The following is a 25,652-nucleotide window of genomic DNA, read 5'->3' as shown; positions in this document are numbered from 1 at the left end:
TGTAGCCTGTTGTCAACCTTTGCAACCCAAAAGACAGTTGCATCTGTCAAGTAGGAAAAATAGGTACCACCTTAAAGTGTGAGGAGGCTAAATTAACTAATTTACGAGGCCATAAAGAAGACTCCAGCAGAGCATTCCAGCGGGGAAGCATGCGGGGAATGCGGAACTACTTCATCAGCGTCGCAGATGGACGATGAAAGCGACAGCTCTCCTGGCGGCCAGAAAAAGTTAAATAGCCTCTGTGTATGTCTGTATATGTTTGTATGTCAAAATTGGCATTGAATGTTTGCCATATACGTGTACACTGTAATCCACCCTGAGTCCCCTGCGGGGTGAGAAGAGCAGAATATAAAAGCTGTAAATAAATGAATAAATAAATACCTAATACTCAACACAGACCAATATGCTGCCAAGCAAATGCAGCTGTAAGACCACAAAATATTCCTTTCCGCAGAAGATATAATTTCAATAAAACTAACTGGACGAAGTTTACAGAGAACTTGGAAGCAGCTATTTCTGATATAGAACCGTCTATAGAAGGCTATGACCTTTTTGTAGAAGCTGTGGAAAGATCCTCGAGGCTCTCAATCCCTAGAGGCACAAGCTATCTACCAGGCCTAAATGAAGAATCGTAAAACCAACTACAAGAATATCTCAGACTATTTCAAGAGAATCCATACAGCAACGAGACTACAGACGCAGACCAAAAATTATCTACAGCTATAGCTAATGCTAAAAAAGGCCACTGGATAGAACTGCTTGAGAATCTTGATATGTCTAAGAGTAGCCAAAGAGCCTGGCAATTGCTGAGATGCGTGGATAGTGACCTTCTGCTCAACTGTGGACATGCAAATGTAACACCAGACCAGTTAATTCGGAATGGGAAAACCAACTGCAGCAAAGTAAAGGTGACAATCAACAGGGTGTTGATTTTCTATTGCCCGTTTTTGGTCAAAAGATATTTAGATGCTTGTGCTCCTTCTATTTTTATCAGTTTTATACTAATGTATGCAATGCTTTTGATATGAAATAAACAAATAATGGCCCATGGGGCTTATAGATCACGTTATTGTGAAGGCTGTGTTAAATGAGGAAAGGAAAGCCTTAGACCCTTACTTGACTGACGATTTGCCAGAAACAGCTTTCCGCTCTTCTTTCGGGAAGGTGACTAGTACTGAGGGCTGCTTCTTGTTGCTCTGAGCATTGGGGGCCATTGTAGAAGATTGGCTGTCACTTTTGTGGCTGCTGTTACTGTTGCTGCTTTCATCACTACAGCTGGAAATCCTCATGTTGTCGCTATCACCACTCTCACTGGTACTGCTGCTTTTTGATTCACCATTCATTTTCTCGGGTTGAGGGTAGGAGATTGGGAGTTGCTCATCAAAAATAATCTGAACAGAATCTTGGTTGATTTTGTTTTTCCGGCTTTTCCTCTTGGAGCTGCTAGTGGTGACAGTATTGATTCTTTTCCCATGGGAACCTGCCAAAGTTGTCCATGTCGCAGATATACCTATGGTGGTGATGGTGGTAGCACTGGGTGGTTCTGTGAGGACCTCTGCTTCATCTATTTGAGAAAAATATTTCTATTATATTACTGGTCCACACAAACCTACAGGAGTCACTTAAGGAGTAGTGGCATCCCATAAACTTAAATCATATGTCAATATCTATTTGTAGGATACACAGGGCATAAAAGCATGCAGTTCTGTTCCACCTCTAACAGCAGTGTATTTTAACAGGAACATGATACACAAACATCAAAACAAACAGTACACTTGGCTTCAGAGACTGATAGTGAAGGCCTAATTTACCAGGCTTTGCAAACAACTCACATTATATAAAAAACCCTCATCTGGGGAAAAGGGATTATTTGCAAAAGGGTGATGACAGACTTCTTTGAGCAGGTATGTTACCATGTATTCACATTATGAAATCTGGCGAGCTAGAGACTGAGACGAATTATATATCTCCTATGTAAATTCTCAAGTTGATCTCAGAAGTGGTGATTAGTATATTTTCTAGGACAAAAAGTGTAACATAAGTGGCAGTAAAAATAATTTCTCTGCTGCCAAAATAAATTAGATGATGACTTACACACATATATAATAACTGGATTTGTGTTATGGCCAAATTATTATTATTTAGGTTATTTTAAGTTTTCTATTATCGTTTTTCAGATAACATGATAATAAGGAAGTGGGATATTAGAAATTATATGTATCTTGTAGTGAAATGGCAACAATATTTAATCTATATAAATAAAAATGTAATGTTCGTTTCTGGTATTCAAGCTGGGAAAATTGACACCAAATTTGGACACAAGACACCTAACAACCCAATGTATGTCCTTCACTAAAAAAAATGATTTTGTCATTTGGGAGTTGTAGTTGCTGGGATTTATAGTTCACCTACAATCAAAGAGCATTCTGAACCCCACCAACGATGGAACTGAACCAAACTTGGCACATAGTTCTCCCATGACCAACAGAAAATGCTAAAAGGGTTTGGTGGGCAGTGTCCTTTGGTTTTGGAGTTGTAGTTCACCTACATCCAGAGATCACTATGGACTCAAACAATGATGGATCTGGACCAAACTCTACACGAATACTCAATATGCCCAAATGTGAACACTGGTGGAGTTTGGGGAAAATAGAATCTTGACATTTGGGAGTTGTAGTTGCTGGGATTTATAGTTCACCTACAATCACAGAGCATTCCGAACCCCACCAATGATAGAATTGGGCCAAACCACACAGAACCCCCATGTGGGCCACAGCAACACGTGGCAGGGGACGGCTAGTTTTGTAATAATGGCTGTTGTTCCTTCTGGAAATCTCAATAACTATTTGGAACTGAGAAAGGCAAATTGCTAATTTCATTAGTTATGACATTTACTTTGCAAGAATACCTCAGTTAACAAAGCCTCTATGAAAGAAGCTTATTTTTACAATGTTTTTAATGTCTACCTAGTCTTCCATTTCCTCTTTGTACTCTGTCTAGCTAAGATTTTTAGCAGTATCAGCCCTGGGAGAATAGTGAAAAAGATCTAAAAATACGCCAAGTTTTAGTGTTGGGTTGCAGAAACAATGTTCATAGTAAACAATCCTTTGAAGCCTGAGAGGAGAAAGAGCAGATTCTGTTCTAGCCAATGCAAAACTGTATGCCTCCTGACAACAGGAAAGGTAAACTGAACCTTTTTTTGGAATGTCTTAGTCGGCATCCATGAACAGCAGAACAGGCATAAAAGGTGATTAATGACCAGTTTAAAGATAATTTTGTTTAAGAGCAAAACACAGTTGCTGAGGATGGAAGACTAGAAATGTTTGTGCCCTGCAACTCACTCTGAGTCTGGGTTGTTGTAGGTTTTTCAGGTTGTATGGCCATGTTCTAGAAGCATTCTCTCCTATGGCCATACAACCCAAAAAACCTACAACAACCCAGTGATTCCGGCCATGAAAGCCTTCGACAATACATTAGTCTACAGCATACAAGCCTAATTCTTACCTTCAGCTTTCAGTTTTTCCTTTTCTTGAGCAGCTTGTAGTTCAAAATTTTCTTTATTTTTTGCCTCTATTTCTTCCAGCTTCCTCCTCTGTTCTTCCTTTTTCTTTCTTCTCTTCTCCTTTCTTTTCTCTCTTTTTGCAGCAAGAGCCAGCCTTCTACTTTCTTCCCGTAGCTGCAAGTTAAGATCAATAAAAGACAATCAAAAGTGGCTACGAAACAGCAACTTTTATAGGTAAGTCCGTTCCTGACTGGGCCTTTCATTAAACTAAGAATAATCAATCCAAGTTACTGATTATATGAACATTCAGTGTTTTTGTTGTGTGATTTATATGATTTGTATTTTATTGATTGTTTATTGATGTTGTGTTATTGATGTTTATTTGATGTACTTTGGCCTCGGCATCATGTAAGCCGCACCGAGTCCCTTGGGGAGATGGTAGCGGGGTACAAATAAAGTTTATTATTATAATATTATTATCATGTTATTGCTGTTGGTTTTGACGCCAGTTTTATATTTCATTTAATGTTGTTTATGTTGTTTTAAATTGCTGTTGATGCACTTTGATGTGCTATGCTTTAACTTTGTTATTGGGCTTGGCCTCATGTAAGCCGTCCCGAGTTCCTTTGGGGAGATGGGAGTCGGGATATGAAAATAAAGTTATTATTATTATTATTATTTTCTAAGACTATTTAGATTAATATATTTTAGGCAACACTGCCTACCAGAAAAGAGGTGTGATCTATTGGCTCACATATCTTATGTGATTTGCTAAATATTTTCTTATTCAGTAGGACTACAGGAGGGGGAAGTTCAGAATTGGGTTTCTTTGCAGATCTCTCTGCATATGTGTTGCCTTTGGCAACTTGAAAAACAAGTGATTTAAAACAGAAATGACAAATTATTATGCATTCCCTTTCTTAGTAATTTCAGGGGCATTTCCTCTTGGTAGGAAGCACAATCCTTTTTTAAACATTTCCAAAGGGCTTGGTGTCTAATAGCTTCTAGATGAAGCCTAGGAAAGTTCCTTTCCCAAGATAAATACAGTCATGGGAACATCAATGATGGAAAATATCCAACTATGAAACAAAAGTACAGAAGCAAATTGGAAAGGAAAATTGGTCTTAAAATGTCTAAGCCTGAAATTGGAAATTTGCAGACGTTCTCATAATGCAAAATGCTGACTGGTTTTGTCCTGCTCTAATAGGTATGTATTTTCATCAGGGTGCAAAGAATGCGCCACTCTAAAATTAGTGATAACAGAAAATCAATGTTCACATTATCCAGTTATTTGGAGTCGGACAGTTCTTAAAAAGCAGTTCATCTCAAATGGAGGCAGAATAAGTGTCCTAATTTAACAGCTACAGAAAACAAGTATGACAAAAAGCAATATCAGTCTAAGAGAAAACTACACTTGAAATTATGTTCTGAAATGTTCCATATTTGGATGTCTGGTTAAATATAACAATTTGGGTAGCTGCTTCATCTCAAAGTATACTAAGCCCCTTGGTCACAAAATAAACAGAGCTTACTGGAAATTAGTTGTTCTCCTTCATGCTCACCAATGCTTTGTCTGGGTTTTTGTTTGTTTCCATTTGTATGAGATTCAGTGCTTATCCAAACTGTTTGGAGTTACTGAAACAAACCCTGGCTAGACAGAATTAGCAATACAAACCAATTTCCTGGTAGCACAACCAAGTATTTTTCCATGCTGCTGCCTAGGCCATAACACTGGTCCTAAGGAAAGAACTTGGCCCTAAACCAGAGAGGCAGCAGCAGCTAGCTTAGTCACAACTTTACTGAGAGTCCAGGGTTTTAACAACTACTCAGAACAAGAAGTGGCTTCTGATCTATCAAAAAAAAAAATAGAACATTCATTGGGTAAGAATTTTGTTTCTGTTTCAAACAAGAAGCCATCCATGGAAATGTCATATTAAAAAAACAGTATACTCCTAAGAAGAGCATAAATCCTCCTTTCTGAAATACCTTGGTAGCCAGTGAGTGCTAATTCTAAAAGATTGTGGAGGAAATCCTTTGGTCAAAAGCAGATTCTTCTAAGATGAAGATGTTAGCTGTGAATTGGATCCTGTTTCAGGAAACAATTTTTTCACTCAATACCAACACTGGCACTCCAATTATGGTTATGCCTATGCTATTCACCAGAAGGTCCTTTGAAGAAGAAGAAGAAGAACAACTTTATTTTTCTACCCCGCCTCCATCTCCCCGAAGGGACTTGGGGCGGCTGACATAGGGCCAACAAGCCCAAGGCAACATACAATAAAAAACAGAACAATAACATGTTGAAGTAGCATAAAAACAGCATAAACAATAATAAACAGGCATCAAAAGCAACAACAGACTCATTTTTGGAGGGGAGGGAGGGGGCCAATATAGGAATCTCATTAAAGGATAGGGTGGTCAATAAAGTGGATAGAAACGTATAGCGACATAGGAATAATAGCATAGAAATAGAGCAACTAAACAGGATCAGTTCAGCTTAACTTAAAAATGTAGTAATGAAATACAGGAATTTGGATTCAGGTCATGATTCATGTCGTGATTCAGATCATCTGTCGCAGGAGTCATCAATCGAATGCACAACGAAACATCCATGTCTTTAATTCCTTATGGAATGTGGGTAAGGAGGGTGCTAGCCTAATCTCCCTGGGGAGGGGGTTCCAGAGATGAGGGGCCACCACTGAGAATGCCCTTTCTCTCGTCCTCACCAGCCGTGCCTGAGACTGGGGCGGGAGCGAGAGAAGAGCATTCCCGGAAGATCTTAAGGAGTGCGTGGGCTCATAGGGGAGGATGCAGTCACAAAGATAGGCAGGTCCTGAACCATTTAGAGCTTTATAAGTTATAACCTGCACCTTGAATTGGAACTGGAAACTTATCGGTAGCCAGTGGAGCTGTTTAAACAGGGGGGTTGACCACTCCCTGTAACTTGCTCCAATTAACAATTTGGCTGCCAACCTTTGCACCAGATGTAGTTTCTGAACCTTCTTCAAGGGCAGTCCTACGTAGAGTGCATTACAGTAGTCCAATCTTGAGGTAACTAAGGCGTGGACCACCATGGTCAAGTCAGACTTCTCGAGGTACGGTCGCAGCTGGCGCACAAGTTTTTAACTGTGCAAAGGCACTCCCGGTCACCGCCAACACCTGAGCATCAAGCGTCAGCGCCGAGTCCAGGAGGACCCCCAAACTGCAGATCTGTGTCTTCAAGGGGCGTGTAACCCTGTCAAATACAGAACGACTGACCTGGAGGTCCTCTGTCTTGTCAGGATTCAATTTCAACCTGTTGGCCCTCATCCAGCCCATCACAGCAGTCAGGCACTGGTCCAGGACCCGAGAGGCTTCCTTGGATTTTGGTAGAGTTGTGTGTCATCTGCGTAGAGATGACAATGGATGGCCTCGCCCAGTGGTTTCATGTAGATATTAAAATCCATGGGGGAAATAATAGAACCTTGCAGAACCCCACAGGTCAAAGACCAGGGGTCCGAGCAGGTATCCCCCAACTTCACCAACTGGGTGAGGCCCTCCAGAAAGGAATGGAGCCACTGCAATGAAGTACCCCCAAGACCCATTCCGGAGAGCCATCCCAGAAGGATACCATGATCGTTGGTATCGAAAGCCACTGAGATGTCAAAAAGAACCAACAAGGTCACACTCCCTCTGTCAAGTTCTCTGCGGAGGTCATCCACTAAGGTAACCAAAGTCATCTCGGTGCCATGACCAGGCCTGAAACCAGACTGAGATGGGTCCAGAAAATCGGTTTCATACAGGAATCCCTGGAGCTGAGAAGCAACCACTTGCTCCAGAACCTTGCCCAAAAAGGGGAGATTTGAGATTGGCCAATAGTTGTTCAATATTGATGAACCAAGAGACACCTTTGTTAAAAGCAAAAGGGCCATGCCATAGGAGATACTTTTCGGATAATGATTACATGATTTCTTAACCCAAGGCTTCTATAATTTTCATTTTTAACCCAGACATAATTTTTTATCAAAAAGTTATTTCTTACCTTCTCTAAATCCAACTCCTCTAAAAGAATGCTTGCATTTTTATTTGCTTCAGCAGCCTGTCTGTCTTTGGCTTGAACAATTGATTCTATACAAAGATGGCACTTCTTCAACATTTCCTAAAATAACAAAATGTTTTAGAAATCATATTTTTGAATGAACATGACTATAATCAAAGATTTAAATGTATCACTTGGCTCTTTTGACATTGAGAGAAAGACAGTTTTACTATAAGGTTTTGTGGACTCCAGTCCACTTCATTGAGTGATGCCTCTGTGTGTTATGATGGAGTCACAAGTTCAATCTCAACGATGAAGGTACTTTTAATAGCTATGATGACAAATAGTGTTTCAACATGTGTGATGGGCTAAGAACCCATTTCTGAGCATACTGCACATATGAAAATTCTAGTTAACATTGGAGCTACAAAGTAAGATTCACATGTGTGCTTTATTACAACACTTTTAGTGGACTTCAACCTGTACTGATGCATGAGACACAGAACTTTTTTCTCTGTTCATATGTTCAACCATCACTGAGATAGAACTATTGTTACTCCGGGTTGTTGTAGTTTTTTTCGGGCTATATGGCCATGTTCTAGAGGCATTCTCTCCTGACGTTTCGCCTGCATCTATGGCAAGCATCCTCAGAGGTAGTGAGGTCTGTTGGAACTACAAAAAATTGGGTTTATATATCTGTGGAATGACCAGGGTGGGACAAACAATCAAACAAGGTGGTCAGTTGAAACATTCACACCTAGCTCCAGCAGACAAGAGTTCTTTGTCCCACCCTGGTCATTCCACAGATACATAAACCCAGTTTTTCCTAGTTCCAACTGACCTCACTACCTCTGAGGATGCTTGCCATAGATGCAGGCGAAACGTCTGGAGAGAATGCCTCTAGAACATGGCCACATAGCTCAAAAAACCCTACAACAACCCAGTGATTCCGGCCATGAAAGCCTTTGACAATATATTGTTACTCCATCACCACACCCACATATCTTGCATTTCTATTACAGTACTCCTCATCTGGATGTGTGTATATACATATGTGTGTGTGTCCTCAAAGAAGCTTGACTCTATACACCTGATTAAGTGACATGGTGTCCATGAAACATTATATTGCAAATTTTGCTTTCTCCATTAATTTGAAATGTATCATGTATCCTTTAATGCTGAAACAGATTAATATGGCTTTGAATAGTACATTAACACAACCAATTGAACAAGTAACAGACTTAAGCACCCTTCAATGAAATTATATAGAACTAGCTGTGCCCTGCCACGCGTTGCTGTGGCCTATAGTAAAACTTATCAAAGTTGAGGTAGATATCTGGACTATTATGAAAGAGAGGTCCCTACCTATTCCTTCCCCCTTTTCCTCCCCCTTTCTCTCTTTTCTTCCTTCTCTACCTCTTTCTTTCTTTCCTTCTTTCACTACTTGGTTTCATCCTTCTCTCTTTCCTTCATTCCCTCCCCCTTTCTTCCTTTGCCTTTCTTCCCTCCCTGTTTGCTTTCTTCTTTCACTTTTTATTTCCTTTTATTTCACCACCATCATAACAATAACAATAATGCAATGCATTGCCTCCGGGACCTGACACCTCTCCCATTCCCCCTAAAAGGGTCTCAGAGGAACAATAGCATAATAATAATAATAGAAATAACAACCTTTACCCGCCACGTGTTGCTGTGGCCAATCTTCCCTCTTTCTCTCCTTCTTTCCCTCCCTCCCTCCCTCCCTCCCTCCCTCCTTCCTTCCTTCCTTCCTTCCTTCCTTCCTTCCCATCTTATCTTCTCCTCTTCTTTCTCTATCTCTTTCCTTCCTTCCCCCTTTTTCTTTCTCTTCTGCTGTCTCTCTTTTCTTTCCTTCCATCTTTCCTTTTCTTTCCTTTTCTTCTTCCTCTAACTTTCCTTCCTTCCCCCTTTTTCTTTACCTCCCTTTCTCTTTCTTCCTTCTTTCCTTCCTTCCTGTCTTTCCTAGATTTTGACAGGGCGGGAAGGGGCAGGGTGGGGTTTGGAGGTGGCGTGAAGTAAAAGGAGGTAAGATTGGGGCAGGGGAGTGATGGAGCGTGGGGTTGCATGTGTGTGTGCGGCAGCGGGGGGAGTAATGGAGCGTGGGGTTGCGTGTGTGTGTGCGGCGGCGGGGGGAGTGGGGTTGCGTGTGTGTTTGCGGCGGCGGGGGGAGTGATGGAGCGTGGGGTTGCGTGTGTGTGTGCGGCAGGGGATGTGTGTGCGGGAAGTGGCGTGGCGGGGCCTGGAGTGGGCATGGTTTCCGCAGAGGGAACGTTGGCCGGAAGGCCATGTGTGCGCGCCAGGGAACTTGCAGCTGGGCGCCAATGCGCATGCTCAGTTGTTTTGCCGTTTTGTGAGTGTGTTGTTGTGTTGTTTTTCATTTTGAGTAGATATGTTTGTACCTTGTGGGTTGTGTTATGGGCACGGGGATTTTAGTTAAGTTTCGTTGGGGGATTTTTGAGTTTTGTTGTTTTGCCGTTTTGTGAGTGTGTTGTTGTGTTGTTTTTCATTTTGAGTAGATATGTTTGTACCTTGTGGGTTGTGTTATGGGCACGGGGATTTTGGTTAAGTTTCATTGGGGTTTTTTTTAGTTTTGTTGTTTTGTCATTTTGTGAGTGTGTTGTTGTGTTGTTTTTCATTTTGAGTAGATATGTTTGTACCTTGTGGGTTGTGTTATGGGCATGGGAATTTTGGTTGAGTTTCGTTGGGGGGTTTTTGAGTTTTGTTTCCTCGTTGGATGCCCCTAACAAATTTATATATATAGATGATGTGAGCTCTTTATGATTCCAAATGTAGCAGGTAGGAGTTCAAACATCCATAAACTGGATTCCAAGACATCTGGTATTAGTAGATGATAAACTGCTAATAATTGTAGGTTCATTGTGTAAGGGGAAATGTGTGTGTGGCAACGGGAAAAACAAACAAGACAGCACATAAGGCGAAGTTTCTACATTAGAGTGTTGAGGGGGGTTATACTTTTAGGAGGGGTTATACTGGACTTGGGAAGGAGGTGGGAAAGTATTGTGATCAAAGGCTTCAAGATATAACACAGAGGTCCTCAAACTAAGGCCTGGGGGCCGGATACAGTCCTCCAAGGTCATTTACCCGGCCTTCGCTCAGGGTCAACCTGTCTGAAACAACTTGAAAGCACATAACAACAACAGCAATCCTATCTCATCATCCAAAAGCAGGCCCACACTTCCCATTAAAATACTAATAAGTGTATATTTGAAAAATGTTCTTCATACACCTCACTGCCCCCTCCCTCCAACAGCCAGCAAGGAGGTGAAAAGGAGGCCAGGAGACTTCAGATCCTCCAGAGTGCACCAACTCTACACACCAACTCTCCCCATGGGCAGCTGCACTTCGTTACCCTTCCCCATCCTCAGTCTACTGGCAAGTGATAGCTCGCACCTAACTTATGACATCACAACTGATAAACTTTATGTTCCTCCGGACTTCTACGAAACTGATCAGTAGCCTACTACCATCAACAGATAAGACGCTCCCAGCACCCGCCCCAAGGACCTCATATCACATTTACCCCAAGAAGGCCCAGGATTTTTTTTACCCTCCCCATTTTGTACTCAATCTGTACCTAAATAAGTTTGTGTCTGTTGGGATGTGGGGGGAGCAGGGAGGGTATAAAAAGAAGGGCTGAAACGCTATGGAGAGAGAGTTGGGGAGGGAGGGGGGAGAGACATTGTTAATTGCAGCAATAATATGTTTCATGCTTATGTTTATGTTTGATGTTTTTATAGTTTTAACAGTTTTTATCTGCAGTTATATGCTATTGATTTAGATATGTGATATTTTTATATATATGTGAGGCATTGAATTTGCTATGTTGTAAACTGCTTTGAGTCCCACCCAGGGGTGAGAAAAGAGGTATAAAAATGTAGTTAATAAATAATAAATAAATAATTTTTTTGCACTACAAATGTGCAGTGTGCATAGGAATTCATTTTTTCTTCTTCTTCAAATTATAATCCGGCCCTCCAACAGTTTGAGGGACTGTGACCTGGCCTTCTGTTTAAAAAGTTTGAGGACCCCTGATATAACTCAACAGGATTTAAGATGTGTTTTTTAAAAAAGGTTTTAATTGGTTTAAAAATAATGATGAGCTGCAAATGCAACTCAACTGTTCTGTTTTTGATATTCATTTGAAGCCACTGTCAATGAACTAGTAACACCTAACCTATTTAAAGTTGAGAACTGCAGGATTTTAATAAACAGCTATAGAGATTTCATAAATGTACAATAAAACATGGGTTCTCTGAACCTTTACTAAAGAATGAGGAACCAAATGATTCTTACCTTGTCAGTAACTGTTGCTATATATCTCATACATTCTGAATCTGATGGGAATTGATTTACCTCTTTTACAAGATAGCGTACAACCTTCACATGACCCTAAGAATTAAGTTTCCAGCATTAGTCCCTTTCAAATGAAGACAGATTGCACATTTATATTCATCCATGATAAGTACCAGACCTATAAGTAAATTGACCAAAAGGACCTCCTAGTCAATCAGCTGCAATGCTGATTTCCCCAAAGATCCCCAATTAGTACAGAAGCATGTCAATAAAGCAGATCTGTACATCTGGGGAAGATCCACTGTTATCCTTTTTGGGTAAGTCATTCTGTGGGAAACTGAGTGAGCCCAAAGATTTTCACTCGATTTGGTGATTTCATAACTCAATGCAGAATTAACTGTTAGTAGTGAAGCCAGTTTCCACACTTACACTGTCTTACACTGATAGTCCATTTGCTGAGTGCTTGTGAAAGCATTTTTTTGCAGTCCAAAAAGTATGTCTAGGATTGCACTTGGAATTTCCTGTCTGTAAAGCAGGTGTTTTACTACAAAAAACACTGGTCCCTAGAATCTGAACTGTCCAATCATTATATTATCATTATGTTGCCTCTAGAAGACAAGTATCTATGAATATAACGATATTTTACATTATTTAAATCTGTAACATAACATTCTTACATGGGCTTCATGTGGGGAACAATATCACAAAGTTAGAATAAAATCATATAAAATAATAATAATAATAATAATAATAATAATAATAATACTTTATTTATACCCCGCTCCATCTCCCCCAGGGGGACTCGGTGTGACTTACATGAAGCCATGCCCATCAGTACTGTACACACAATATAACACAAAAGCATAACAAAATCAGAAAGTAAAATACATAAAATGCACAACCAATATAATAAGCAACACAATATAAAATCAAACATTAAAACACGAAAGATTTCACTGGGCAGGGCAAAATTCAAAGATAAAATTTTAAAACACTGGGAGATAGGACAATGTAAACTATCGGGGAGGAGGATCCGAGGATGAGGAATGATTTAATTGCATATCTGCTCAATTAGTCTCACTGGTCTCATGAGTTATTAACATGGAAGCCTAGGAAATGGCAAACATTCTTTGTTCTGTTTGTTTGAAGCATAATTTTGTTGCAATACATCAAAACCATGTACTTCTTCAGGACTGTAATTCTATAATTAGTTACATGCCATTAAGCCCTACTAAACCTCATGGAATTTATTTCTGAATAGTCTGGAATGAAAATACATAGTAAGTCTACTTGGAATTTAAAATGTCTTTATTTATGATGATTCTTCTGATTTTATAGACAAAGATTTTAATATGAAGACATAAACAGATCAAAGTAGTCAATTATTGCAAAACAGAATTGGATCTGATTAAGAAAACAACTACTGATTTCATTTAGCGACCTTCCTCCATTTTTCTTATCCTGTATACTTTTAAAATTTTGAATCAAACAAGTTCCGCCACACGACACTAGCAAAAGATCAACAAATTAGTTCTCTGTAACTCAAGCAACCATGAATTTTCAGAAATAAGAAAAGAGATGAACCAAGTTTCCATTCTACCTTTCTAAAGGCTGCCATGAGTGGTGTTATTTTTCTGTTATCGGCCGCGTCGACATCTGCTCCTGCTTGTACCAGCAACTGGACAACATCTAAATGACCGCCATTTGCAGCAAGCCATAATGGAGTATTTCCTTTTTTATTACGAACATCAATGTGAGCTCCTCTACAAAAGGAAACAAGCTTGATCAAAGAAATGGACACATACGTTAAGATGCTATCGATTCTCAGAAGCTAAAAATCTGTCAAAATCCATTCTCCAGAGAAGGGTGGGTTATAAATTAAATAAATAAATATTCTAGATGTAAGGAATGATTTTAATTGAAGGACAAAAGGATGACATTAGCAGCTTTCCTTCTCTCTTAGCAGTTTATTCTGCTAAGAAATGTGTAACCCAAACCCTTTGCAGAAATATGAAACTGTATTTTGTAAAGAAGCACATATATGTTACCTGCTAATAAGAAGCTCACAGAATTTGTAGTGGCCTTTGTCTGCTGCAATGGTTAAAGCTGTGTCTCTTGACGAAGGAACTGGAGGGGCATTCACATCAGCACCTTTGTCTAGAAGAACCCTGCCTACTTCAGCATATCCACCAGAGGCAGCTTCCATTAATGGTGTCAGGCCAGTCTAGAAAAAGAACAACATTAAAGACGCTTTCTCAGTTGAAATATGAGGTTCAGTGTATTGCTGTCCCATCAGCTCAGAAAACAGTCCCATTGTAAACATAAAAAGGAAAGAAAAGAAAAGAACAAATAAGTATCTCTGACTCCATTCCAAACATCCCAAAAGATACATCACACCCCAAATCTGAACTCATCAAATTCTTAAGACCAGTTGTGTTCAAAAGCACTCTGGGGAATTTCAAAAGTGTAAAAAGTACAAATAAAGGTAAGAGGAAGATTCCTCACCTTAGCTCTGTGCTCAACATTCGCCTTTCTATCAAGAAGAAGGCTAACCACTTCCGTTCTTCCTTGGAAGCAGGCCAGCGTCAAGGCAGTATTCCTATTAGTCTCTATTTGTGCATTAATATCCGAACCCATATCCAAGAGCAGCTTGACAGCAGCTGTATGGCCATTCATGGCCGCCAACATTAATGGAGAAATACCCAGCTTGCTCCCAGTTCTGAAAACAAATAAACATGCACTACATATTAATTTTGTAATTAATTACCCCCACTTTTTGTTGTGTGCCTCCAAATAGTTTTCAATTTATGGCAACCTTAAGGCAACTCTATCAAGTTTTTCTTGGCAAGATTTGCTCAAAGTGTGTTTGCTTTGCCTTCTTAGGCGGCCCGGGGGGGGGGGGGGGGGAGTGAATGTCAAATATGAGCCTATGAGTGCAACCATCTTATCTACCAACAGACCAAATGATGGTGGATTCAGAGACTATATGCCTGCACTGGCAATTATACAAAGGGAGAATTTGAAAAGTAACAAACAACAGTATTAAAAAAATAAAGTTAAATTTCTGAAGGATCAAATAGAATAAAATCCAAGAAATTAGTAAATGTCAATATCTGTCATGCATTCAATTTTAAGCAACTGATCATTTAAGAATCTTACGTTATGCATTCCTAAGAAAACTGGGACACAAACTCATTGGCCATATAGAAAGCAGACAGTGACCAACCTCTTACCAAAGAATGTTTTTTAATTAGGCAAAAGGTGAATGTGTTTATTAGGGTAAGAGATTATTTGGCATATTCATTGTTAACCCCCCACCTTCCCCCAACAACCACATGTTTAGAACTGAGGTATTATGTCAAGGGAGGAATAAATGTAAATTTCAGAGAAAGGACTTGAGCCTGAAACAACTGGCTCATACATTCTAACGCCAAAACAATCACAAACTATAAGGGGGAAAGTTGGTTGGCAATAGCAAGAAAAGATACATCACACCCCAACTATTTTAGCTGAATGAACAAGCAGCTTTCTTTAGGATATAGAAATAATACAGCAGAAGTATAAAAACAGAACTTGCCGTGAATTGATTTCTGCACCAGCATTCAGCAGTATTTTGATGATGTTCACATAACCACCAGAAGCAGCTAAACTTAGAGGTGTGTAGTCAGAAACATTTCTATGCTCTTTGTTTGCACCTCGAGCTAGGAGAAGCTCCACAACCTGAATTATATATATATAAAGTTACTACAAGAAATGCCTGTCTTCTAGTCCTAAATACATCATGTGCACCTCCAATGCTAACCCCAAGTTAGTTAGACTAGAAAGGAATGCTTATTTCCATTTCATATAGTTGTTCCCACATCTACATAGGTAACACAGACCATTTTGTATATGTTATATTATCTGTAACATAGTTACAGATAATGCTATGAAGTGCAAGTTTTATCATGATAACAATATAACATCCATAACATACAGAGAGATGTCTCACAATATTGCAAAATCTAAAAAAAACCCTCAATATGATTTGGCCTGGAGACTGAAAAACAGGTATCTTTAAAAAATAAAATAAAACTTTATTTATATACTGCTTCATTTTCCCGAGTGATGTTTTATTATTATATTATTATTATTATTATTATTATTATTATTATTGGAAGCAGTTATGACTAATAATAATAATAATAATAATAATAATAATAAAGTAATAACATAAATATTGGGTTGTTGTAGTTTTTTTCGGGCTGTATGGCCATGGTTTGGAGGCATTCTCTCCTGACGTTTCGCCTGCATCTATGGCAAGCATTCTCAGAGGTAGTGAGGTCTGTTGGAACTAGGAAAAAGGGTTTATATATCTGTGGAATGACCAGGGTGAGACAAAGGACTCTTGTCTGCTGGAGCTAGGTGTGAATGTTTCAACTGACCACCTCGATTAGCATACAATGGGCTGACTGTGCCTGGGGCAAACTTTTGTTGAGAGGAAGCAGGCAGGGACATCTAATTACCTCTCAACCAAAGTTTGCTCCAGGCACAGTCAGCCCATTGTATGCTAATCAAGGTGGTCAGTTGAAACATTCACACCTAGCTCCAGCAGACAAGAGTCCTTTGTCTCACCCTGTTCATTCCACAGATATATAAACCCCTTTTCCTAGTTCCAACAGACCTCCTCTATGGAGGATGCTTGCCATAGATGCAGGCAAAACATCAGGAGAGAATGCCTCTAGACCATGGCCATACAGCCCGAAAAAACCTACAACAGCCCAGTGATTCCGGCCATGAAAGCCTTCAACAAAACATAAATATTACTTAAACATCTTCAGCCATCTGTAATAAATGATACTGAATTCCATTTGTTCAAATGGAGTTCAGTAGACTTTTCCCTTAGTCTGCAGACTTTTCCCTTAATCTCCTAAAATATGCCTTGACAAGCAACCACAGATTGCAACACATTAGTTTTTAGCTGTTAAACATCATCTTTCTTCATCTTGAGCCATGTCTCTGCATTCTCATGGGTTTTGTTGGGACTCTTTTTAGTCCTACCGTCCATGCTATATAATAGTACAAGTCTATTTTTATGGTTATAAAATACCACCAGAACCAACATCAGCAGCACTATGCATGTCAATATTAGCTGATGGAGTAGGGAAGACGGATGCACACACCTACAGTAGTCATGTCCAACTGTGGGTTTCCCATAGTCATCTTATTGGTCACTGCTGAAACAGGTCTTTGTTTTGATCTAACACAGCTCATGATCTTAAATTAAGTTAACAAACCATTGCTAAGCATTAGAAGTCTACTGGTGATGTATCATTTTAGCATCCTGTTCCAACTGGTCCTATATATACAAAAAGGACTATCCTAAATTCTCAAATCCTAAATGTGGAGCTTACTTTATTGAACTAAGATACCACACAGTTCTATCATCGACTGTATCCACAGAAAGACTTTTCCTTGAAATAGACTGATCAAACTCTCAAGTATCTTCTTTAGAATGAAGGATCAAAGCAGTAAATCGACTTTTATGATGAAGGTTTTATTTTCAGCTACTATGCCAAAGTCATACTTATTCCTTACCTCCTGTCTACCCCCAGAACAAGCTAAAGATAATGGTGTGTCCTTAGTTCTCTCAGACTGAGCTTCAATATCTGCACCGTTGTCCAATAAGATTTCAACAACACCAACATGACCAGCGGTTGCAGCCAAAATAAGAGGAGTAAACCCTGGAAAAAAGGCAATATTAAATGTTTATTTATTTATTTGTTTACTTTATTTGTATACCGCAGTTTCTCAGCCCTAAGGCGACTCAACGCGGTTAACAACAGGAGCAAAAATTCAATGCTAGCATCATACAAACCATTTAAAAACAATTAACACAATAATATACTAAGTAATTACACATCAGTAAACAACTCATTAGCATCTCATAACTAGAATCATGAAAACAATGTTTGTTTTTTGGGTTTTTTTAAAAATAACAACTCTGTCTCAAAAATTACTATCAACAGAAAAGATAAGAAATCTAATTACAGCACCCAGGATATGAAGTTATATAATAACTTGTGTACATAGTTAACAGCTCAGGAAACATGGAAAGTTTTCACAGAACAGATTTACTTACTGGTTAAAAATTTTTGCTTGCTTTTTTTTTTTAAACAGCCATGGGAGACACCCTTAAATTTACTGCTCAGAGAGTACATAAATATACAACTCACAGAAAACTGGAATGAGTACTCATACTTAACCAGCAGGCACACACCTTTTTTGTCCCTGTGTTCTATATTTGCGCCTCTTTCCAGAAGTGTTTGTACCAGCTCTTCATGTCCACCAGCACAAGCGAGAGTCAATGCAGTGTCATGGTTACTTTCAGTCTAGAAAATATATCATTAATATTCTCAATTACAAATCAAGATTGCTTGTAGCCTATAAGAAAATATATGTCATATATATAACTACAAACTTCATTATACTTGAGATTCAAATTGTTTATAATGAATGGCATGACCAATTAGTGGAACCAACACGGTCTCCACTGGAAAATCTTATTCTCTGCTGCTTTCTTCTGCCCCCAAAGCCACCAGAAATGCCCAGGAGTACATAAGAATAGATAGTTCAAAACTGTTCATTTCTATTTTCAACCGGTTTTCCTTTCCATATACACATGAAAAGCCGTGGTTTATTCTTAGAGTGAATAAATACATCAGGAACTGAAGAAGCTGTATGGTCGCAGTTTCCTGTTCTAACCTTGTTTTGGTTCAAATCATATAATGGGAGACAATGTTTTGTTGAAAATAGGAATTAAGAGTCATGTGAAGAAATCGAAAGAACGCAAGGTCTTGGGCCACAACTGTTCACAGCACAAAATGATTACTAGTTTTTCACCTCGACTTGCCCACTGTCTTCAAGATTACTAACAGCAGAAAAAAATGCCAAATCCTTCTTTGGTTTACTTTAGCACTGTGGCATCCAGAAATTACTTTGCTTAGAACTTGCTGTTCTTTATCAACAGCAAAGTCTTTAAAAACTGATTTCTTTAACAAGACACACATTCCATTTTTGTGGAATTAAAAAATGTTCTGAATTGATTTATGTTTTCTCCCTCATTCATCAAAGATCATAAGGAAATTAGGACATGTATAAAAGTGTAAACAGAAGTTGTTGGAAATGTCAGGACCAGGAGAGCAGTTTTTTCCACATGTGGAGGACTTGTAAAGAAGCCCAAAAATACTGGAAAGTGATACACGAGGAGTCCCAAAAACTACTTGGAATTACATTTGGAAGAAAACCAGAATACTATCTCCTAGGCATTACAGACTCTGACATAAATTTAGTTCATAACAAAGATATTCTATTCACATACATCTCCAGGGCGGCAATAATTTTGTATGTGAAGTCTTGGAAACTAAATAAAACTCCAGATAGGGAAGATTGGATAAGCAAATTAAGAGAAATCAGAGACATGGACAAATTAACTTTCTTTTGAAGTCGAATTCGGGAAGCCCAATAAGGAGGACGGACTGGACACTGTTTGATGTGTATGAAAAAGAAAAGAACTAGAAAGATAACTTTTAGAGGTGCTCTGAACCATCTATCTATCTATCTATCTATCTATCTATCTATCTATCTATCTATCTATCTATCTATCTATTCCTCTGTTTAGATCTTTAATAAAACTAGGAAGGTATAGATAAAATATAATAGCCAAAGCACAGAATGGAAGTCAATGGACAGATTATTGTTGTTGTTGTTATATTTCTTTCTCCTTCTTCTTGAACGTTTGTCAACATCACTCTCGATTTATGCAGGCCCGTAGCCAGGATTTTGTTTCGGGGGGGGGGGGGGGAGCTGAGTCTGAGTGAAAGAGGGTCTTCCCTAGCAAACCTTTTGTATTGTTACCCCAATACCCCCATGCATATGGGATATATTGAGCATGGTGATCACATCATGATATGAATAAACATAACAGTTTAAATAATGTACCAGTAAGGCCTTCTCGTGGACCACCATAAGAATTTCGGGGGGGGGGGTGGGGCTGAAGCCCCCCAAGCCCCCCCCCCCCCCCCAGCTACATGCCTGGATTTATGACAATTTCATTTTCTCACTACTTTCTGACTTTTCTATAAAACGAATGTTCTCCTACTTTCCATATAACCCCCTCCTCCCTTTTTTTCTTTCTTTTTCTCTTTTACTATTGTTGATATACTAATAAAACATATTTTTAAAAGATCATATATAGAGAGAGAAAAAGAGAGAGAGAGAGCGCTACATGTATTTTACAAACCAACATACATCTAGTAATAAGCCAAAGACATATCACATAAAATCAAAGGAATTATGTGTTCGAGTTCAAAGATAAACAGAAACTTAGTGTTTTTGTTCTGCAGCTTTAAAAAAATTCCAAACATCTTCCACAGAAGTTAGAAGTTTGACTTTGGGCTCACCTGTGCATCAATATCTATGGCAGGGTATACTGGAAGCATGGCTGAAGGAGAAATGATGGGACTTGGTGCTGGCGTCTGAGGCTGAGAAACTGATGTTGCAATGTTGTGGGTGGGGGGGTTCGACACTGCAGATGCTCTTCCACTCACTGCTATTGAAGAAAATAACTGTGCTTATTAAAAGTAGAGTTAGCTGCAGTTTAGGAAAGTCCTCACATTTTTGTAAAATATTGTACTAAAAAACATCTGAAACAGTTTGTTAGGATACAAACTATATCCAAGATGAGGTATCCATTCTCCTTCCTTCTGGGGTTAAAAATGAAGCTAAAATGATTCAACTGCATGGGAAGATGGCTACATTACACCCAGATGAAAACAATTTGCAATTCAGTTTATATGAATTTGATTGCTGTTGGAATTTACTGCCACATTTAATATGATATATTGATAAACGGAAATTCTGAAATAAAATAGAGACAGGAATCATCATAAGACTATTGGGATCCTTTAAGTAGCAAAAAAAATTGTTCAGGATGGTCAGAACAAAAAAGCTATCCAGACTTTCACAAAGATTGCTACTGTCACCAAACAATAAGACAAAAAAAAATCTCCATGCTCTGCCTGGGTATGTACATCAGGATATGCAACTCATAGGAATTCCTTAATTTGGGAAGGTGTATTCAAAAAATCTAAGCCAATATCCAGATAATGATATATTGATATAACTTTGTTAAATTTTATACTGGAGCTCCAATATACTTCTCTACCACAAAAAGTTATGGGGAAGGAGGAGAGGGTGGAGAGCAAATTCTAGGAATTTATCTAGATCCACCATCACCTCAGGAAAGAAAAAAAGCTCTCATTATAAGTACCTTATTTAAGAGCCCTGAACTTAATTGCCTTTCGCAGGCTGAATAAAAAATGTTGCATTAGCAAGCTGTGGTCTGCAATGCCTTGTATACTTTAATGATGGCCAAGTAGTTTTTACAGTACGTTATATTGCATATAATGAGTAGATAGAGCAGCTAAAATGAGGTGGAGAAGTAGTAGAGCATCCATGTAGGAAGGGTTTGCCAAACTTCTACTGAAACCAACAAATTTGCTCTGCAAACATCTGGGCTAAAAAAATGGGGTATAAGACATGCTCCACAAATGAACGAAACTAATTTTAGTGGGGGGGAAATCAACCACTTTTCTCTGCTTGTTACGACAAACAGAAAGTATCAATCAAATCTGTATGATGAAAAGTTATTTTTAAAAAATAAACAAACAAAGGGTTGTTGTAGGTTTTCCGGGCTATATGGCCATGTTCTAGAGGCATTTTCTCCTGACGTTTCGCCTGCATCTATGGCAAGCATCCTCAGAGGTAGTGAGGATGCTTGCCATAGATGCAGGCGAAACGCCAGGAGAAAATGCCTCTAGAACATGGCCATATAGCCCAGAAAACCTACAACAACCCAGTGATTCCGGCCATGAAAGCCTTCGACAATACATTAAATAAACAAAGTCGTAAATAGTCCAATATATCCTAGTGGACACTTGCCGGAGATTGAACAATCCTATGTATGCTGTGACAAGTTTGTGGCCTATTCCTTCAAGCAAAATAAAAGAAAAATCCCTTGATTTTGGGATTTTATGAGGCATTCCAATTTAAATATCGATTCCACATCAAGCCTATCTATGCCAAAAGCGCACTGGATGGAAAGCAACCCCCCTTCTCTCAGAGTGCAAGATATGTGCACTGGAATTAGTGAATCAGTTATGATAGTTTCAGACTCATTCCGTTGAGGTGCATTGGTTTTTTTATTTAGTTTTTTTTTCAAAAAGAAGAAATTTATATTTCTTGCGCAAATTCTCTTCCCAGTTTTTTGTAGCATAATTCAGATGTATTTGATCAATACATTATTCCTCATGTATTTAGAAACTTGAAAAAGTGCTCCAACCAAAAATACTAACAAAATAATTTAAAAAAAAAATAAATTCATGGAGCTCAATCCAAAGTAAAGGATAGGTAAAGGTTTTCCCCTGACATTAAGTCCAGTCGTGTCTGACTCTGGGGGTTGGTGCTCATCTCCATTTCTAAGCCGAAGAGCCGGAGTTGTCCATAGACACCTCCTAGGTCATGTGGTCGGCATGATTGCATTGAGCACCGTTAAGTAAAGGACGTAATACTATTATCCATGCAAAAACATCTCCCTTGGGGCAAAATAATCACCACCTATATTTTCATGTCATGACTGCCAACCTCTTCCTTTGCCTATCTGCTGGAGACACCAATATTCTGTCCCAGTTCTATTAAAGTGCTGTTCTATTTCACACTATTATTCAGGCGAAGCAGAATGCCATTTCCCAAAATACTAGCCTGTTTTAATAACCTTGTAGGCAATACTGCAATGCAAATGAGAATTTCAGCTTCTGTTCTATTGCTGATGTTTGTTAATTTAAAACGGGAAAACATGTCAAAATAACCCAGCATCTGTGCAGTGAAACAACAGTAAAGATGTATTGTCAAAGGCTTTCATGGCCGGAATCACTGGGTTGTTGTAAGTTTTTTCGGGCTATATGGCCATGGTCTAGAGCAGTGGTTCTCAACCTGGGGTCCCCAGATGTTTTTGGCCTACAACTCCCAGAAATCCCAGCCAGTTTACCAGCTGTTAGGATCTCTGGGAGTTGAAGGCCAAAAACATCCGAGGACCCCAGATTGAGAACCACCGGTCTAGAGGCATTCTCTCCTGATGTTTCGCCTGCATCTATGGCAAGCACCCAGGTCATTCCACAGATATATAAACCCCTTTTCCTAGTTCCAACAGACCTCACTACCTCTGAGGATGCTTGCCATAGAAGAAGGTGAAACATCAGGAGAGAATGCCTCTAGACCATAGCCATACAGCCCGAAAAAACCTACAACAACCCAACAGTAAAGATACTGGCATACTCAAGCTGCCTTCCAGCATTAGACATAGTACCTGTACAAAATGAATTATACACACCTGCCATGATGTCATCCAAAGTGTCATTGAGGGTCTGGGCAGGGCTGGCTACCATTAATCCTTGCTGTGCGTCTGTCAAAATTCCTTGTCCCAGCCCTGTAAGTTGTGCTTGGCCCAGTACTGGTTGTCCAACTATAACACCTTGTAGTTCAGTAAGATTTGCAATAGACCCTGGCGGTAAGGAGCTTGCGGACAGAGGCAAGGCCTGGGGCATTGTAAGAGGCTGAATTGGAGCAAAGCCCATCTGGGCAGCAGTTTGCTGGGGATCGTCTTTGAGTAAGTATGGGTCCACCTGTTGCAAGCGTGCATAGTCTCCCTCAGTAAGCTGCTCCCCCACACCAACAGGAGTTAGTAGTCCCAAATGCTGACAAGACTGTTGCTGTTGCTGCTGCTGCTGCAGTTGAATTCGCTGTGCTTTCACCTCCAGGTATTGCTTTTTTAGCTGCTGCTGGGTTTTCAGCTGTAACTCCCGCTCTACTTTCTGCAGCTCCTCCAGAATTTTTTGCTTCTTCTGAATTTGTTCCTCTCTAGTTTTGTTCAGTTCCTCGATCTTCTCCTTGGTGAGCTGGTCAGCATGTGCCAATTCCAAAGACTGCAGCTGGGCATTCTTTTCTATGGCTTCCTTTATTCTTTGCTCCAGCTCTGTCAGCTTGCCCTGAGCCTCCTCAACAATGCTTTCTGGAGACTGGTTGGCAATGTAACCTTGTACGTCTGGGCTGGCTGGTTGCAAATGGCTGCTGGACTTTTGTTTGGAAGTGGCTGTGCGAAAGAGAAACACCCTCAGAACCAAATGGAAGTGAACATGAACAATATCCTCATTAAAGAACTACTGGTCAATCTATATAAATAAAAATGTAATGGTAGTTTGTGGGATTAACAGAACTCAAAAACCACTGGACGAATTGACACCAAATTTGGACACAAGACACCTAACAACCCAATCTATGTCCTTCACTAAAAAAAAATTGATTTTGTCATTTGGGAGTAGTAGTTGCTGGGATTTATAGTTCACCTACAATCAAAGAGCATTCTGAACTCAACCAATGATGGAATTGAATCAAACTTGGCACACAGGACTCCCATAACCAACAGAAAACACTAGAAAGGTTTGGTGGGCATTGATGTTGAGTTTGGCAGTTGTCGTTCACCTACATCCAGAGAACACTGTGGACACAAACAATGATGGATCTGGACCAAACTCTACACAAATACTCAATATGCCCAAATGTGAACGCTGGTGGAGTTTGGGGAAAATAGATTCTTGACATTTGGGAATTGCAGTTCCTAGGATTTATAGTTCACCTAGAATCACAGAGCATTCTGAACCCCACCAACAATGGAATTGGGCCAAACCTCCCACACAGAACCCCCATGACCACCAAAGTGGGCCACAGCAACGCGTGGCAGGGGACGGCTAGTAAAGCATAAAGGCACTGAGGCACCCATAGTAAAGAGGTCTATGGTGAAGAGTCAAACCTATTTTTCTGTTTGTACATTATTGATGAATTAGATCATAAATCTAAACAGCTTAGTCAGCACATATTTACTATATAGAGTACTGATGCTGTTGGCTATGCATAATGACTACATATACTACAAGATGTTTTTTATAAATAACTTCACTTGGAAAGTAACTCACAGCAAAGTTCAGACATGTTTACCTAAAAGGAAGTTGAACTGTGTGTAATAAATCTTACTTCTAGGTAAGAAAGCTTCAGCCTAAACATCTTAAGTTGAAAATAGAGTTGCAGAGATCTCAGAGACTTCATTATATCACCAAGCAAACGGAGAGGACAGTACAGGTTGCAACCAGAGGTGGGAGGTCACTTTCTTATCCTGACATTGTCCTTAAAAATATTTATTGATGGGTACAGAAACAAATTTAGGAAATTCAGATAATATTTTAAAATTTTAACTATTACATCTGGCCCGACCATAGGTTTTTAAATCTCTCTGTGTTACTGTCTATATGTGAGTTATATTAATTGTATTGTTTTATTGCTTATTGTTTGTTGTTCTTATTGATGTGTTGTTGGGCTTGGCCTCATGTAAGCCGCTCCGAGTCCCCTCGGGGAGATGGTGGTGGGGTATAAATAAAGTTGTTATTCAGTTCTTGTGGGTTTTTTCGGGCTATATGGCCATGTTCTAGAGGCATTTCTCCTGACGTTTCGCCTGCATCTATGGCAGGCTTCCTCAGAGGTCTGCTGGAGCTGGGAAAAAAGGGGTTTATATATCTGTGGACTGACCAGGGTGAGACAAAAAGCTTTTGTAAGTTGGGCTAGGTGTGAATCTTTTCAACTGACCACCTTGATTAGCATACAATGGGCTGACTGTGCCTGGAGCAAACTCTTAATGAAAGGTGCTTAGATGTC

General features: G+C 39.5%; 1 protein-coding gene across 3 annotated transcripts in view; it reads right to left on the bottom strand.

Annotated features, from left to right (window-relative positions):
• The window catches only part of ANKRD17 (ankyrin repeat domain 17), a 143,185-nt gene that overhangs the window by 18,404 nt on the left and 99,129 nt on the right, over positions 1–25,652 (bottom strand). For 2 of the 3 annotated variants that reach the window (XM_060781341.2, XM_060781343.2), the window contains exons 15-26: positions 23,281–24,039; positions 20,294–20,442; positions 18,112–18,223; positions 17,430–17,575; positions 15,430–15,572; positions 14,358–14,571; positions 13,901–14,076; positions 13,453–13,615; positions 11,853–11,948; positions 7,524–7,640; positions 3,505–3,676; positions 1,117–1,564 (exon numbers count right to left, since the gene is read on the bottom strand). In XM_060781341.2, coding sequence (XP_060637324.2) covers positions 1,117–1,564; positions 3,505–3,676; positions 7,524–7,640; positions 11,853–11,948; positions 13,453–13,615; positions 13,901–14,076; positions 14,358–14,571; positions 15,430–15,572; positions 17,430–17,575; positions 18,112–18,223; positions 20,294–20,442; positions 23,281–24,039 — 2,695 coding nt within the window. The remainder of the gene's footprint in view (positions 1–1,116; positions 1,565–3,504; positions 3,677–7,523; positions 7,641–11,852; positions 11,949–13,452; positions 13,616–13,900; positions 14,077–14,357; positions 14,572–15,429; positions 15,573–17,429; positions 17,576–18,111; positions 18,224–20,293; positions 20,443–23,280; positions 24,040–25,652) is intronic. The other variant, XM_060781342.2, reaches the window with a different exon arrangement.

This window comes from Anolis sagrei, chromosome 6 (genome assembly GCF_037176765.1).
Source record: "Anolis sagrei isolate rAnoSag1 chromosome 6, rAnoSag1.mat, whole genome shotgun sequence".
Lineage (NCBI taxonomy): Eukaryota > Metazoa > Chordata > Lepidosauria > Squamata > Dactyloidae > Anolis > Anolis sagrei.
This window is presented reverse-complemented; position numbering and strand designations above follow the sequence as displayed.